This window comes from Drosophila sulfurigaster, chromosome 2L (assembly GCF_023558435.1).
Source record: "Drosophila sulfurigaster albostrigata strain 15112-1811.04 chromosome 2L, ASM2355843v2, whole genome shotgun sequence".
NCBI lineage: Eukaryota > Metazoa > Arthropoda > Insecta > Diptera > Drosophilidae > Drosophila > Drosophila sulfurigaster.
Window position 1 is genome coordinate 6,688,263 of NC_084881.1, and position 17,729 is coordinate 6,705,991.

At 34.1% G+C, this 17,729-nt stretch overlaps 2 protein-coding genes across 4 annotated transcripts in view; both read right to left on the minus strand.

Moving 5' to 3' along the window:
• LOC133839503 (sex-regulated protein janus-B) overlaps positions 1-17,729 on the minus strand; it is a 188,801-nt gene that overhangs the window by 96,693 nt on the left and 74,379 nt on the right. The window contains exon 1 of one of the 2 annotated variants that reach the window (XM_062271106.1): positions 14,671-14,679. The exons of the other annotated variant lie outside the window; for it this stretch is intronic. The gene's annotated coding sequence lies outside the window, so the exon portion shown is untranslated. Of the gene's footprint in view, positions 1-14,670; positions 14,680-17,729 lie in introns of those variants that run through there. 2 annotated transcript variants of the gene reach the window in all.
• LOC133839370 (voltage-dependent calcium channel subunit alpha-2/delta-3) overlaps positions 10,274-17,729 on the minus strand; it is a 56,047-nt gene continuing 48,591 nt past the window's right edge. Inside the window, exons 9-17 of one of the 2 annotated variants that reach the window (XM_062270863.1) lie at positions 17,389-17,594; positions 17,092-17,309; positions 16,161-16,193; positions 15,846-15,950; positions 14,708-14,969; positions 14,146-14,637; positions 13,927-14,082; positions 13,703-13,859; positions 10,274-13,025 (exon numbers count right to left, since the gene is read on the minus strand). In XM_062270863.1, the coding sequence (XP_062126847.1) occupies positions 12,832-13,025; positions 13,703-13,859; positions 13,927-14,082; positions 14,146-14,637; positions 14,708-14,969; positions 15,846-15,950; positions 16,161-16,193; positions 17,092-17,309; positions 17,389-17,594 (1,823 nt within the window). In that variant the 3' untranslated portion in view covers positions 10,274-12,831. The remainder of the gene's footprint in view (positions 13,026-13,702; positions 13,860-13,926; positions 14,083-14,145; positions 14,638-14,707; positions 14,970-15,845; positions 15,951-16,160; positions 16,194-17,091; positions 17,310-17,388; positions 17,595-17,729) is intronic. The other variant, XM_062270873.1, reaches the window with a different exon arrangement.

Consider the following 17,729-nt stretch of genomic DNA (forward strand, 5'->3'; position numbering starts at 1 on the left):
AGAAATATTCATTTTATTATCGCGAGACGGTATTTGGCTTTTATCGGCCTATTCCGGTTTTCTCTTTCATCCGTAAAGTATGCTGTGGCTTATATTAGAAAACTCTTCCTGGTAGTGATCATGTGTGATCTACATACATATGTATGTATGTAGAAATGTTATGTACAATGCTTTGCGTGCCCTTTCGATGATGCCCTTTCAGAAAACATAAAACCGATTAGCTTAACATTATCAGTCCATATTTTGCATCTACGTAAATTGACAAGATCCAAAGTGTTTTTCCATAGTTACTAATGACGTCGATTACCTCACTGATGTCTTTAGAATGCCAACACGTGACACGCGGCACATTTTTGACGTAACCCTCTGTTTTTTGCAACGATCATCACAAATTATCAGCAACAAAATCACAGATCACTAACATACAACACTATAAAAATGCCAATTAGGGGCGCGCGACTTAATAAAAAAAACTGCATGTGACGATCCTAAAAAGGGGGACAAAACATGCAGAAGAAAAAAAAGACACTGCACTCTACACACTGTGAGAAAATGGAGCAGAAATAAGAGCAGCAGCGTAGCCAACGTTGGCGTCAACGTCGTCAGCGAATCAAACAAGTTGGCGACGTCACTGTACACGCAACCGAAGCGTGATGCAGCGCCAACACAGAAGCAGAAGCAGCAGACAGAAAGAGAGAAATAAGGAAGAAGACGAAGACGAAGACGAAGACGAAGACGAAGTTCGTTGTCAACTGGAGACATAGTGTTGTGTTGAGAGTTGTGCACACACACACACACACACACACACACACACATGTGCTTACTCGGGGTGCAAAGTACAAATGCAAATGCAGACGGGCAATGGGCAACGCTGACATCTGGGGGTTTTCCATGCGTTCCTCTGCTTACATACATACACACATATTTATGCATTGAGCGGCGTATCATTATTTCTTGTCCCAAGATTAATACAGTTGCAGTTGAATGCACTGCAGAAATGCTCCTTTTCACTTTTCAATTTCAATTGTTTGATTGTTGTGTTTTATTTTTGGTTTTTCGACAGAGTAATCTCACACTGTTTCTCTCTCTGTCTCCATCATACTCTCTCGTTTCTGCTCAGGCAAAAGAGCGTAGCAATGTGCTGTGATCAGCGTATTGGAGCATGCTTCGTCTGAACTTTGGAATCGCACACACGAAGATTGCTCCGATTTGCTAGGTTATAGGCAGCAAAAACCACTTAATACACTTTTTTTTGCCACACGCTAAAAATTAACTACACATCTCTGCGGGTTAATCCTATCAAAATGCTTGGCTGTCAGGGATTTCACAACATTTCGGAAAACATTTCTTATTGAAATCTTCATACGCCATTTGGTTTATATAAGTTGACTTTTTCACACGCTTTTAGCCAAATATGCGAAATCGGGTTTTGAGGTTATGTTGCCAATATGATGATCATTCCAATATGGCGCCCCCCTTTAAACCTGCGCAATCATTGATCTATCTCCGATAAAACCGCAAATTAATTCCTAATAAAATTTAACATTCCACTACATACATACAAATTGTATATAAGTTTTGCCATGGCTAGCTTCCAAAAGATTAAATCATTTCAATTAATTTTAAGAAATTTCACCACAAAATAAATGTTTCATAAATAATCAAATTTATTTAAGCCATTTTTTTATTTCGTATTAATTTTTAACACACGTGAGTTGAAGCCCAAAAAAGTAAATTTTAAATTTATAAATAAATCCAATTTATTTAAGCTAAACCACACGCAGAGGATTATCAGACTGTTATATTTAGCTAATGGTATTATGTGTTGTCAACTGTCAACGGAGAAATTTTGGCATCTATTTATTATTATTTTTATTTAGTACGAATATATTTATAAGAGGATATCTATTAATATCTAAATAGTTATTCAAGTTATCTAAGTAGATGAAGGCCGTCGATAGTGACCTTCGGTCTTTATCTACTTCCGTAATTAATTTATATTCATATATTATATAACTCACCTTGTCATAAAATCCTTTTATAGATAATTAAATATTTTTCATATTTTTTTGTTGTAAACTGATTTGCGTAAAAGTCCGAGCAATTTATTAATTATTATTCATTTGTGCAAATCATTTTTCACTATAAAATCATTGTTACTAATTAAGTATTTCACCATTTGAACTTGTCAAATATTGATATGACGATGACAAGCGTTTTTCTTTTTTCTATGAGTGTTTTTAAAACATAATTATAATTCAAAGGCTTCGCCCCCTTGCAATATTATTATTTATGCACAGTGCTTTAAATAACATTTAACACTTTTCTTTGTCCAAAATAATATTCGCTTTGATCACAATAATATAGAGCAACTTCTTGTTGGTTCGATCCGAGCAGTCAGAACGTCTGCGTGTGAATAATTCGATGCTGGGCATTCAGCTACCGCAAAGGCTGCCTTGAGTTGAGTTGGTTTGGGTTGTTCTGGTCTGGCTTTGTGTTTGGGACTGAAATGAAATGTCCCAGTCACCGATCTTCATTTACTCCCGAGAGTGGGTGCGCAACAGAGAGATAGCAAGAGGGAGAGAGAGAGCAAGAGCATGTGTGAGATTGTGTGTGAGAGAGTGTGGGTATTGTTTTGGTATTGTTTGATAACAGCGATATAAATATTTAGCATGTTCCACCGTCCATTAAATGATGCGCAATTTTGTGTACCTGATTATGCCAAGGCGATCGAGAGGCGTACGGAGAGAGGTCGATGGTGAGTTTATTTCTCATCTGATAAGCGTGCATATTTATTACTGCTGCTTGACTTTCCCCCCAGCGACGATTCCATTTGCATGGCGATTCGCAGCCCGGATTTAAAATCCGGTTGGAACTCGTGCGTTGGCACACGCTCATACTAAATACTCCTGCGTTCGAGCATGTTGCGTTGCGTTGCAATCAAGCTCATACAAAACGTGAGCTGTCATCGCAACGCAACACAACACACAACACTGACGTCGTCGTGCTGTTTGGACCTGCTATATCTGTGTGGTGTGTGCCCCTCGATCAGGTCCAAAGTTCGAGTTGCGCCGCTTCGTCGTCGACGTAGACGTCGTTGTTGTCGTTGGCGTTGTAGTTGTCGTCGTCGCTGCCGCTGTTGTTGCCTTTGTGCCCACTTTGTTGTTGTCGAGTGTTGATTCTTGACCATTATTAAATGATGTCAGGTTATAAAGCTTTCACTTTCGACTAATTGGTATTTTTAATCATTTATTTACTTTTAGTCTGGGCAGGATACGCTCTCAAACGTTGTTGATATTAATCTTTACGATGGGACGCATGCGTCTTATTATTATGTTTTTTTTTTTGCGTATCGCAAATTATGATTGATTAGTTTTTATTATTGATTGAATTTTCACGTTCACTATGCATGTTATTGGATTCGATAAAGAATTAAATAAGTGTTCGATTATAATCTAGGCAAAATTATTAAAATTAATTTACAAAATTCTCGAAGTTATATAATATCAAGGCAACGGAAAAAACATGACACTCAAGACTGATACAATCTATATAGCAGCTACCCAAGTCTACCTTGAAACAGGCTGAAGCGATAGCCGCAAATATTCCCAATATCAGCTAATTTATTTATGGAATTTTTTATAAAATTTCAAAGCCATCTTAATCCAAGATCACATATGGGACATCATCAAGTTTAACCTATTCCAAAGGCGCGCATGTTCAGGAGCACGTCACTAAAGCTTATCTCGGCCGCGCCTCTTAAATTTCTATATTATTTTTAGTAGTTTCCAGATTCTACATGATTCTAAACCCGATTTAATAGCACATTAAAAAAACGTTGTCGAAATTGTCTGCCATCGAGTATTATAGATACCCTACAAACTATGCAGAGCTCGCAAGGTAGATTTAAAGAGAATTTCATCTTTGATCATATAGCTAAAAATAACAAAAATATTGTAAAAAAAAACATAATTTTTTTCTAATACAAATAACGAGGAAATAAAGGGGAATAAAGGAAAAGGGGAAGAAAGAAAAAACGAAAGAGAAAACAAAAAAAAATAAAGATGAGTGGGTAGCAATTGTGAAGACCTTCGGCTATAGATGATTCCTTGTTGGCAACCGGAAAGTGCCCAGACATGCTCAAAGTGAACATTGATAACCATTGATAACACCCACGACTTTGGAAATAATTAGCAATAAGAAAACAACAAAATTCAAAATGGCGAAAAAAAAACCTTAATTAAAACGAACAATCTAGAGCATTCAGCAAATAAAATCTAAGTGATTTAGAAATATTTGTTGATGAAAGAATAACTAAACATTACGACAGCAAATAATTTTACATAATTTTGTAGAATAATATATTAAATATATAATATATATTAAAATATATTATACAACATTAAAAATTCATGTTAAGTTTTTTAGTTCTTTTAGTTTTAATAATCAATTTCTTGTTATGATCGTTTTTCCTTTTTAAATCATAATATTAATTACGTGTACTCGGTGCTTAGTTTAGTTTATGACTTATTATATGGTATATCCAATTTCCTAACGAAACGATATGATTAGTAAATTTCTTGTTCCGCTTAAAGATCTCAGGACGGTTTAAAACCTAGAATACTTTAGATAGAAAAGTGTAAATGTTCTTCAATGCAAATTAAAATGTTCAATATTTGTATATTGTAGTATAAGCATTAAGAAATCTCTAATACCCTGCTTGTGTACAGCGTATTCATTAGTAATTATCACACACATATAATATAAGCTCTATCAAACGGATCATGGCCAAGATTTATAATGATACACGCGTCGAAATCTGAATCATTTCCACCACGGTAATCATAAGTATTTAGCATGTGCCTATGGAATAGCCCCCACATGCTGACAACAGATAGATTTGCATGTGAACTTGGCGTGAATCCTGAAGCTGCGAAAGATAAATGAATGCTAAAAATAATTTGGCTAAGACAATGGGAGAATAGTTTATGCCTCAGATATCTCTGCGAAAGCAGCTTATAGAAATGTTGCTCGAATCTCTAAAAATAATTGTACGTAATGGTCGCAATAAATGTTAAATGTGTTCGTAAGTGTGACGCAGCCAACGATATTGAGAATCGTCTATAGCCAATCGGACTTTTGGACTTTGTAGTCAAAGCGATGTCGACGTCGTCGTTGTCGTTGTCGATGTCGCTGTCGATGCCGATGCTGATGCCGATGCATTGCCAGACGGCTGACAGACAACCGAAGGGGCGGCCCGACAACTACATTGAGTTAATTTGAGTTCTAATTGAAGTGCGTTTGTACATAGAGCATTTTTTTTTTTTTTTTGCCTACGTGATGCCAAAGTCCATTTACGAGTCATGCGCCAGACGTGTGAACCACTTACAGAAGCAGAAGCAGAAGGAGAAGGAGAAAGAGATGGAGAACAGACAACCCGAAATACTTGAACACACAAGTATCACAAATGCGTATGCGCTCAATTTGATTCAATTTCAATTACAATTTCATTTGCTCATCAATGCACTCACTGATCAATTAACGGAACTGGAACTGAACTGAACTTGGAGCACGCATGCAGCTCGTGCTCTCCCCCCAGCTCTGTTTCCCAATTCGCATCCACGCCTCCAAATGTGCCAATGACGCACAGATCTATCATCTGGCTGTGCGGGCATCTTACGAGTATGACGTCCCCTGCAGTCTGACATCATAAAGCGATATATTATATTATATGTTATGTTGTGGTTATTTAACATTTGGTCACTTTTGTTTACCTATGCAAAAGGCGTGGCGAAAATAAACCGAAACTGTCACCCAATCAACATCTATTTATAGACGCACTATATCTCTCGTCTTCTATCGCTCTCGTCTTCTCTCCCCGATCTATCTCTCTCACCCTTCCGTTTATGCGGTCAGCATGTGTCTGTGTAGATTTTGATTCTCAAAGTTTACTATGCTAATTTTTGTTAACACACATGCCAGCTTATCACTAGGCCTATCACTGTGTTTTTGTTTTTCTTCCATTTGGTTGGCAAGACTTGTCAAATGACGAAACTCGTGAGTTGCAATTGCAGGAAATCATTGTGCCAACGTGAGAACTGGTCCAAAACATTTTGGTAAACAAACCGAATGTGTCATACGAAATGTCTTGATCAATATTTGATCAACTAGTATATAATAGTAGATTAAGAAGTAGTATGATTTCTTCATAAAAATGTGCAAACAATTAAAGCACATGTGTTACTTTGGATTGTGGTTAACTTTCTTTTAGTAAGTTACTTTCATTATGACTAAAATCAGTTGGCTTAGTAGCACTTTTTTTAGTAAGTTACCTTTATTACTACTAAAATCAGTTGACTAATACTTAGAAGCACCTTTCTGTAAATATCAAAACGAGTTAGTTTAATCTTCTTTCATCTAGTTTCCGTTAGTATTTTATATTGTGCACACGCACTTTAAAATTTAGTTAACATAGTTCGAAAACATATATAAAGTGTACACACATTCTTAAGTTACTACTTGGCAATCATTACTATGTAGTAAATGAAAAAGATTGCGACTCATCCAAACTTTTGGCAAAATACTCATAGGTTTTCAAGCATACAGATAAGCAGAACAACCACAACGCTAGAGTGTTGCCCTTTGAAGTGTGTTCAGTAATTGCCCAATAGATTATTATATTTTATTGTGTTTTGTATTGCAAAAAAAAAAACTTTACAAACTAGAATTGAAAATCAACGATTCCTTCATACCTCGTACCACATGAATGAGTGCTATAAGCAATGAACAATATGAAAATACCCAATTTCAAGTTTAACATCAACTGTGCATACCCTTTAGCAGATGTTATGTGTGCGTGGTATAATGATTCACACTTTTGTGCTTGACACAAAGACTAATTACTGTTGAATTATCAGTTTCTAGAAGTTGAAGTCCAAGATACGCACAACAAATTAGCACAATGATTAGAAAAATTGGCACAGTCCTCAACTCAACTAAACTCAAGACTGTGATTATCATGAAATCGTATAAATAAGAAAATTAATATACATACTATATATGCTTGTATGTACAAAAACACACAAAAAACCCAAAAAGCATTCAAAAAAACAAGGCGAGAATGAAATTAAAAACAAATTGCATGCACGTGTAGCCATCAACATACAATTGAAATATGGAATATTACCGAAACTGAGCTGGCGATTGGCCAAATCTAATCATTCGATGCATCCAATCACTGTACCAGTATTCCAGCTAGACGAATCGAATATAAACAAAGATTACTTTTCCTCCTTTCCCTCACTTCTCTCCCCATCGAACATTTCACTTTCAATATTGTGTATTGTGTATTGTCTGAGGGCCTCGTTGGGGTTGGGGTTGGGGTTTTTCGATGCCGATGCCGATGATTTCACCTGGCAGCTGGCAGCTGGTGTTCGGCAAGCGGCAAGCGGCCCGTGCCATTATCGCTTATCAGCGACGGCAAAAGCGTCGCAAGTTCATGTTCATAATGGCTTCGCTTGAGATAATGGCTGTGCGTGCTTTAGCTGCGTGTTTTCTGTGCTGTTCCTCTTTTTCAACTCAATCACCAAAAAAAAAAGATAGTTGTCATTGGTTTGTTGTTGCTGTTACCTTTGATTGCTGGGAAGGGGATTTTCGGGGTAAGAACGTTCAAGATTTTATTATAGATAAGTTTGGCCAAGTTTCTCAGATAAACTTCAAGCTTTATGGTGGGCCATAAAAATCATGGCATACGATTGTGTAACCTGCATGTCAATCTGCCTGATAATGGCGTGATTTGGGCAATTAAATGCCGTGATTCGGAGCGTTCAAACCATAAAGGAGTGAAGTCATTAATTGAGCAAGAAATGTTGATTTAATTTAAGCTTATATTTATTTTATTTTATTGTATTTTTATACCCGCTACCCATGGGGTAGAAGGGTATTATAACTTTGTGAAAGGAAATGTAAGTAATAGGGAGAAGTAGAGGGATCTCCGACCCCATAAAGCATATGTATATATTCTTAATTAGCGTCAACATCCGAGACGGGCCATGTCCGTCTGTCTGTCCGTCTGCTTGTATGAGCATCTAGATCTCAGAGACTACAAAAGATAGAGATATAATTTTTCTCGACAGCACTTGTAATGCAGATCAAGTTTATTTCAAATATTTTCAAGCGTAATTTTGAAGCTAAAGCCGGAATTTTTGGCAAATACATTAAGAACTGCAGAATTTATGATTTCTGTAAATTTAGTTGTTGAAGTTTTTAAAAAATAGTTTTAATGGGAGATACGCCTACTTACTATGGGTCATAATTGCTGTGGCTGACGATCTGGTCTATTTTGAATTTTATGGTATATTTAAAATGAAGTATTATATCAATATTCCAAATATAGACTTTAGTATATATTAGTATTTTTTAACAGTTTAATAAATCGACTAAAGATTTCTTACTTGGTTTTTTTTGGTGTATTTTAGTTTTCGTAAGATAAAAGTATACTAATTAAAACTCGTTTTGACTATTTGTAATACTTTTCATTTTATTCTCATTCATTATTTCGTTCTTCTGCAATTTCATGCCATTGTTTTTGTTTTATTTTCATTTCATAGATATTATGTATTCATAATATTTATTTTTCGTTCGCGCCACCTGTTTTTGTGTTTTATATTAATCTTAATTTTGTTTAAATATATTATTTAAGTATTACCGATTTACTTGTGTTTATAATTAGAATAATGAGCAATTTTATATTAATTATAATTAATTATTTAAATATGCGTTTTAATCTTAATAGTTAATTTTCTCAAATTCTTCTGCTTCATCTGTGTGCTTTGTTTTTGTCATTTTTTTTTTTACTAAAGTTTCTTTCATAGTTGATAAACTATTAGGTGAAATTCTTTGTAGATTTTCATTACAAAATAACACAAGCTTTGTATATTTATGTATTCATATGTTTGCCTGTATTGTGGAAATGAAAGTGTATGTGTGTTGTATGTGTGAGAGTGATGTAATATTTCTGTATGTGTGTGTGTGTAAGAATGTCTTCTTTGGTGGTCATTAATATTACAGTTTTGCCGTTTGTGTGAAAATTGAATGGAAATTAAAAGTTTGTTTCGCTTTACAAATTTCATGAAATAATTGAATTATTTCTTCTCGCCTTGTCTTTTGGAATATACATTTGTGAATATGTATATTATATATATATCTAATGGTTTTTTTTGTGTTAAACATTAATATTTCCTTGTGACAAATTTAATGAAACAACAATTCTCTCACATATTAAAAGTTGTTTTCAATGCATTGACAACAATAACAGAATTAATGTTTTCACTTTTTCTTATTTACTTTTATTAAATTAATATTCAACTGTTATCTTCAAGTTTTTTTCTTTTTGGTTTTTTGCATTATGGAGTCCTAATTATTTATTTTTTTAATGTATGTATGCGTAGTTGCCATTCCAATGTATTGGTCTTTCATGTACTGTATTATATCTTGACAATTCTGCAAAATAGTTATAACAAATTAATTTTATATGCCGTGAAATTAAAAAAAATAAATAAATAAATTAACAAACAAAAATTTGATGAGTTTAAATATTTTCGTTTGCATTTAGTGTAAGTATCTGAAGAGAGATTGAAGGATCAGTTTGTTATATGTATGTATGAATGTACGATATAAGTAGATTTTATATAAATGTTTTTGTTTTTTTGTTTTATATAGAAAGTTTCTTGTATATAGGGTTTATAGAGAGCAAAAGTTTGTTTTATAATTATAGTTTCTCATGTCATTCGTCTTAAGATTTTTTGTTTTTTGTTTTTGTTTTCGTTTTCGTTTTTTTCTTTTTTGGTTTTGTTTTTTAGCAAAAAGCACGATTTCCAAAAAGCAAAAATCGCATTGTCAAAAATTTGATTTAATTCGTAAGTTAATAATGGTAGTTTTTATCATATACGACATCTTCCTCTTAATTTTCACTTTCACTTTCTCTTTAGTTTTCTTTCCATTTAGACCAATAATGTGTGTAATTTTGTTGCGTAATTTCTGAATTAATTTATATTAGTCAATATATGCATATGCCTTTAGAAAATTATGGACTACACATACAAACATTTCAAATTTATTATTTTTCTTTTAATTTCTTGTTCTGTTCTCATTTATAAAAAATAAACAAACATCGAAAATGTTGCGGAACAACGTTTTCATGCCATTTCAAATTTCAGAATTCAATTGTTTTTGTTTTATTTGTATTTCGATATGGAAATTTGTAAAGTACAAATACATAAATGTAGGTACTATATAAGTATTTATTATAAATTTTATGCAGTGGTTGTATTTTGTTTTTTGTGTTTAATTTGTGAAGGAAGTAAATGCAGTTTTACAGTGAATTACAGTTGTCTCGATTTTTTTTGTTTCTCGGTATTTTAGCAGAATGGAGAATAGTTCTCTGAATTGTAATTATAATGATGTAACTGGCCATTAGCGAATGGGGAATAATCATGAATATGTGTGTGTTATATGCGCGATTTGGCCTACCAGGTATACTCGTACATTAACTATGTAAGAAGATATACAAAGGTCTAATACGCGTCCGTCGCACTCCCCGCTACAAACATCAGTCCATGTTGCCACTCATACACATTCACATCCACATCCACATCCACATCCATACAAACATGCTCACACAAGCAGACAAGCAAGTCACATGCACACACGGTCTAGTATTGAATCGACTAGCTGTAGACATTACACATACGCACTGTTGTACAACCCCAGCACAAACATCGTTTAACAAACAGCTTCTTATCGTTACGACCTTACAATTGCTATTAGTACGTTAATCGTATATTTAATTAATATTATAATTATTACAATTATATATATATATCTTTATATACTATATTGTTTTATTCCTCTAATATTTTGTCTAATGCATGCGTTGTTGTTGTTCTTCTTGTTCTTTGCTGTGGTTGCTTCTGTTTCTGATTTTGTTTTGCTGCTTTAACTTCGTTCGTATTGGTTGTGTCTGAACATTTGCCAAAAGACCCGACCACACCATGCCTAACTAGATATTATTTTCTATGCAATTAAATCTATGCTTTTAAGAATTTTTTAAATGTAATTTTTTTATTCTTCTCTCTTTTTGTTTTTCTCTTCTCTCAATTTACCTTTCGCGTCTGCTATTTTATTGTCAGCTTTTAGCTGCCATCAAAATGAGCTGAAAACATTTAAATTCTGAATGCATGGTTAATGATTTTCAAGTTAAATATTAAATATATTTTGTTAGTTAATTAGTAGTTATTAAGTTATAAATTTTTCTTTTTCTTTTTGCTTGTTTTTTGTTTTTCTTTAAGTATTTGTAATGGAAGACATTTTTTATACAAGTTTAAGACACAGAAAATATTTTTTTCTTTTTATATTGTAGAGGTGTGTGTATATGTTTGTGTACGTGTGAGTGTGTTTAAATGTGTATGGTGTCTGTGTGTGTGTGTGTGTGTGTTGAGTTTAAATAGTTTTCGTAATAGTTTTTGTTTTCAGTAACTTTAACACAAAGTTTTTTGCCAAATTAACAACGATATGTGAAGTTCTATAATTTGATTTTTAAAAATTAAATGCTACGCACATCTCGAATCTCGAATAAGCTTTAAATTTATTTGTCTCTGAAGCAAATTGAAAGTAAATAATTGTTTTAAATATTTTCTATAAAACACTTGAAATTGTTCATATGGCTCTCGCAGATTTTCCTGTTGATATATTTATTATAATTTTTTATATTTTTATGTTTGTCAAAATGATGTTGTATAAAATGTATATAAAATAAATGTTATTCCTTCTGCAAAACTAATTTGTTTATACATACAATTCATCATATATATATTTATGTAATTTATTTATATACTTTTTGTTATTGTATTTGTTTTGCTTATTGCTGTTCAAAATTGGCTGCCATGCATATGTTTTCGATATGAACTGGTTTTGTTTTTCTCATCTGTTTGTTTTTGTTGTATGTGCTTTTCGTTTATACATTGCTGTTGGTATTTTCAAGTCTTCTGTTTGTTCAGTGAATTTGTTATATAACTTTTGTTTTGGTTTTTTTCGTGTTTTTTTTTTTGTTTTTGTTTTTGTTTTTGTTTTGGTTTCCTTGTAAAATATAATACTCGACATTTTGTGCGTACGCAGTTAGTGCAAATTATGAATTTTGTTGTTTACAAATCAGTTGTTGAATTAAGTATTTCGGTAGGAATTTTGTTCTGTTTAAATACTTTCACATGCTATTTACATAAACTTACTATTTGCATTATCGCTTTGTCTATAGTTCAATATATGATTCGAACAAATTTGTGAAAAACTAGTTTGCTTTCATTTTGGAAATATTTAATAATTCAATTGCATGCCTTAAGTGTAAAGTTTGGAGAAAACAATAAATACGCGTAGTTAAATTAAGTTCATATAGTATTTCTTTCTCTCTCTAAATATTTGATTTAAATTGTGATTCTCTGGTTTGCTGCAAAACACTCACAATATTAACTAATATTTAGCTAATAAGTACTTTGTCTAATTGTCAATGGAAATATATTCTTTTGCAAATTATTGTCTACAAACATATAGATATATTAACTTGTAACTGGTTAGTATTTTATTTCAATTCAAACAAGAATCTCTTTGATTTTCATTCATTTTCATTTGGCTAAGCATTGCACGTGCATGGAGTTTCTTCTTCCTTTCTCTCGATGAAAATTAAATACCCTTCCACTGAACTTACACACTGCCCGCTATTTTGCTGCCCTTTTACCACCTTATCCAGATTCACATCCAGTTTAGCATTTAGTGTTCGTATCACGCGTTGGCCAACACAAAGGTCACGGTGACCATGAGAAGATGCGCCGCTACAACCGAGGCTGACATGCGCAACAAGGTGCTGCCCCGGCCACACTGCTGTATCTCGATCTCTTCGGGATGATAGTTGATGCACTTCTTGGGCCGACGGCGCGACTCCTGCTCCTGGCTCTGACGACGCGTGCTGCAGGCGCCTGTGGAAATATTTCATAATTAAACAAGTAGAAAATGTGATCGATACCCATTTTGAAGAAAAGCGGTATTATTCTTATAATATATATACCAAATATCACATAAATACTAAAAATATACCGAATGATTTGGTATATTTTTTAAATTACTGCATTCAAAATATACCTAGAAAAAACAATATACCAGATTGTCACCCTTACAAAAGTATTTCATAAATAACTTCTATAATTTTTATCTGATCACAACGAAATTTTTAGAAATCATAAAAACAATAGTTATTATTGCTAGTACCGAAAATCGAGACTCTAGCTTCTTACGCTTGTTGTTCGGTTATTTTGCAATTTGCAGGGGCGGAAGTGGGCGTGGCAAATATTTGAAAGAAGCTTTATTTGCGTACAAATATAAGTGCTGTTAAAAAATGATATTTCTATTTCTTAAAATCTCTGAGAAATACATAGGTGTTCTTATGGACGGACAGACAGACAGACAGACGGTAAGGTGAACATGACTATATCGCTTCGGCTGTTGATGCTGATGAAGAATACATATATTTTGAAGATTCAGAGATGCCTCCTTCTGCCTTTTACATACATTTTCTGCATGCACAAGTTACAATACCCTTCTAGCCTATGGGTATGGGGTTTAATGATCATCGCAGCAAGACGCAGGCAGCACTTACCCACAACACCTGATTCCTCCATGGGCTCGATGTCCAGCTGCTTGGAACCACATGGACACAGTGTGTCCACTACCAGCAGTATCAAATTGCTATGCGGAATCTTCTGCACGCTAAATGGGCGTTCACAGCCCGAAACGTGGCAATTGGTTAGCTTTCCCTGTGGAAAACAATTTCAATGAAATTAATTCGAGTTCAACTGAAAATGCATCATTTCTTTCACCCACCTTCAGAGGATTGTTCTGACCGCCTTGGTTGAGGCGCTCTGGCTGCAACATGTAAAGATCGGTTCGCAGATCGCAGCGTCGCGCATTCTGCGGATCAGGAGTGAATCTAGGTCCACTGTGCGGCTTGTGTTGCTTCGGTGGTGGTGTTGTGTACTCCTACAAGAAAAATTGTATGTATTAAAGTGTATATAAGACATGAAAACACTTTGAAACACTCACCACATCAGCTGTGGTAAAGAACTCATCCATTTCCTGATCCACTTGCATATTGTATTCATTTTCAAAAGTCTCCTCATACTCGTCCGAATAATTGTTCTCAATGAAAACCACGTCCCCGTTGTTATCATATGTTTCATAATCGTCCTGAGGCCAGGCACGCAGCGAGGCAGGCATAAACGATAGCCAAGTGGCGCTGAGTGCCACCAAATGTTGAAAGAACCAGTTGCCGAAGCGATGAGGCTTCAAAATACCTCCAGCTGCAGTGTAGGGATTGTCGGAGTCGGAACAAACGCCCTGATAGTCGTTCACAGTGACACGCTTGTAGATGCGATCCTGTACCAAAGAGTCCATTATCGTGCCGTCGATTTGGCCAAAGAATTTCCCAGTATGCTCCATTTCCTCCGATATGATCACAAAGCCACTGTTGTCCAGCACATAGCAGTCGAGATTGTCTGAGGCGCAAGTTCTCTTACAGCCCGTCATTCCAGTGCACTACAAAATAGCAAAAGTTATTTGTAGATAATCGAAATATATTTAGGAAATTAAACTAAAGATTGCTCACAGTAGATGTGATGTTGATGAAGTGCTTGGCCAGCGAATCGTGTTGAAACTGCAGACCAACAACACCAGCGGGCGCCTTGTGACCACGATGCTCCACGAAAATGGCGTGAGATGCGGTCACCAAGGTGGCATTCGATTTGATGGCATAGCCAGAGCCAAAAGGTACGCTGTACACAAAGCTATCCGGTTCCACTGTATGCTGATCCACGGCACGTTTGTACCAAGCTGTGTCCATGGCACGGACATTATCCTCGCTAAAGTGACTGTAGAAAAAAGAGAATTCAAATGTATTGGGCGACACTAATGATGTTTCCACAGCACATAAAACTCGTGATTTCTCTACATTTCCCATAAGGAAAAAAATCCAAAAAATATGAAAATATCGGCTAACTTTTGATTGATATATTCTTTATGTCATGTGTATCAAGGTGAAATCCCCAGAACACAAAATTATGATAAAGATGCATGGAAAGCTATGCCAATTGTACTGATGATTTTTATTTTTAATAAATCATTCTTTTTAATTTCTTTACGATATTGATGGTTCGCTTTATTATAATTTAGTGCTTAAATTTTGTTTACGTTCAAAGCACTTGTTTTCAATCAAAACGGCCACACTCAAAATTTATCGTTGCCTATTTATTGCTGTGAAAGCATGACATAAACTGAATGTATACCATTAATTATATATTTATTTTTTATTTTATTTATTAAAGGTCGGCTATAATTTAATCTTATCTAATCTACATTGAAAATTAATATTTATCTTTATTTTAGATTGGTCAAAAATCCTTTAAGTATCTTATAGTTATAAGTATTCAATTGAAGTCTGTAAATCTCATTCGATAACGCTTGAAACCCCATTTTAGATTCTAAATATTTGAGAAATCGAAGCTCATTGATATAATTGTGAAACAAAATACTCAGGTGCCAATAGTTACCATTAAGTAAAAGAACATCTTAAATAATCATTTTAAACTCATAAAACTGTGAAAACTAGTTTTAGAATAGAATAAATTTCAACTATTATCATTATATATCGATTCTAATTAAAACAAGTATTCGAGTAACTAGTTTTAAACAAAGCCCTTCAATATCCGCTCAAATAGTTTGCATTATGTGATTCGCATTCTACTTACGGTTCAGGCGTGTCCTCAGGTCTTTTGATGTGATCAATCCAGCGCAGTAATCCCGAACGTGTGGCAACAAATGAAGTAGCAACCACAAATTTCTGATAGCCTTGCCTGTGGAAAAAGATGATGAAAAACTGTTAATAAACCGGGAATTGACTGCAAGACAATTAGCAAGGGCATCAGCAATGATTATTCCAGACATTTTATTTGTTGGGACTTGGATCCGAGCATCTTTGTACGAGATTGTGCGCTAGTTGATTTGTTGAAGCAATTGCGTTTGTTCAAAAACTACTTGACCAGGTTAAAAAACACTTCATTTACCTCTTTAAAATTGCCATCAATGTGGCGATTGGACTAAATTTATAAATGTGCATTTAAATCATGTTTTAATATTGCATTATAAATAAAATTCATAAATTATTTATGCGGTGTGGAAAGAACAATTTTATGATTATAATTATAGAAAAGTTGTTGGGTGCAATAATTCGTATTTTTGCATTATAGAAAATAGAGTGAGGGAAATATAGGCGAGAGAAAATTTTTTGGTGCTTTAGTGTTTGAAAATAAATACTTGAATTAAATGTTGCATAAAAAATTAATAGCAAGCAAATTCATTTAATTAAAATATGTCTGGGAAACGCAAAAAAAAACAAACTAAAAACACATAATTTAAATAACTTTTCAGATAGTAAAAACTAACATAGTATTTAAGATATAAACGGACAGACAGGTGGATTGCTTTTTAAGTATGATTGTAATCTATCATTTTGCAGTAAACATAAGTTGTACATAAAATAGTTGCGCATAAAATAACATTTAATACTCTAATACCCAAGAGTGACAGGATTATTGCCAAATGAAAACTATATAGCCTTTGTTTTTAGATAAAATAAATTATATAATAAAAGTGTCAAATTACTTTTGGGTATTAGAGAGTTTATAATATCTGAGATACTAGAATGTATCTTTGAACGGACATATTTAGTTTATATTCTGGGTGTCCCTTATTAAAATAATAAGATTTCTATGATTATAGTTACGCTGTTTGATTTCATAAATTATCTAACTTATTTATTGATCCGTAAAAAAAATAAATATATATATATCTCTTATTGATTTTAATAAAAATTAAATAAGAAATTAAATTATCATAAAAAATATAAAACAATAGTGAAAAAATATGATTTCTTTAGAGGTTATTGAAAACTTCTTCGAAACAAGAAACGAAATCAAAGTAACAGCAAACACTTACTGCTTGTCCTCCTTCCCGTTTGAAGTGCCAGTTGTGTTGCGGTCTAGGCCATCGGTGACCATTGCATCGCGCACCAAGCTCTGAATGAGGGTTCGATCGCAATAGTACGGCTCTGCCTTGCGAGAACCCTGAACATTCAGATGCTGCGCTCCAAAGTGGGCAGCACTCGATGAGGTGCCATGCAAATTGTGATGTGGTTGCGGTGACTTGGGTCGAACCTATTTGAGATAACAGGGGAAAAGGGATTAGCTTGAAAGTTCGACTTCAATTAGAGCTTAATATAATTAGATTGCTTACCGACATCCACTTCCAGCCAGGACGTCCAGCGCGTGCCAGGAAGTGCAAAACCTGCTCTTCTGGCGAACCAAAGCTGGGCTCTTGATCGCGCGATGTGTATTCGCCGGAACTCTCACGTTCTTTCTCCAAATCGCTGACACTATTGTACTCACAGTAGACCCAATCGGGATGTACGCGCCAGTTGTCCCCCTTGAAGTATTCGGTAACTGAAATGTATAAAAGAAGTGAGTAAATATCTTGAAGAAACGATTGATATCAATGGCTATAATAGTGAGGTATTCTTTATCCCTATTTATGTACATATATAATACACTTGAGCTATATACATATGTCACAATTTA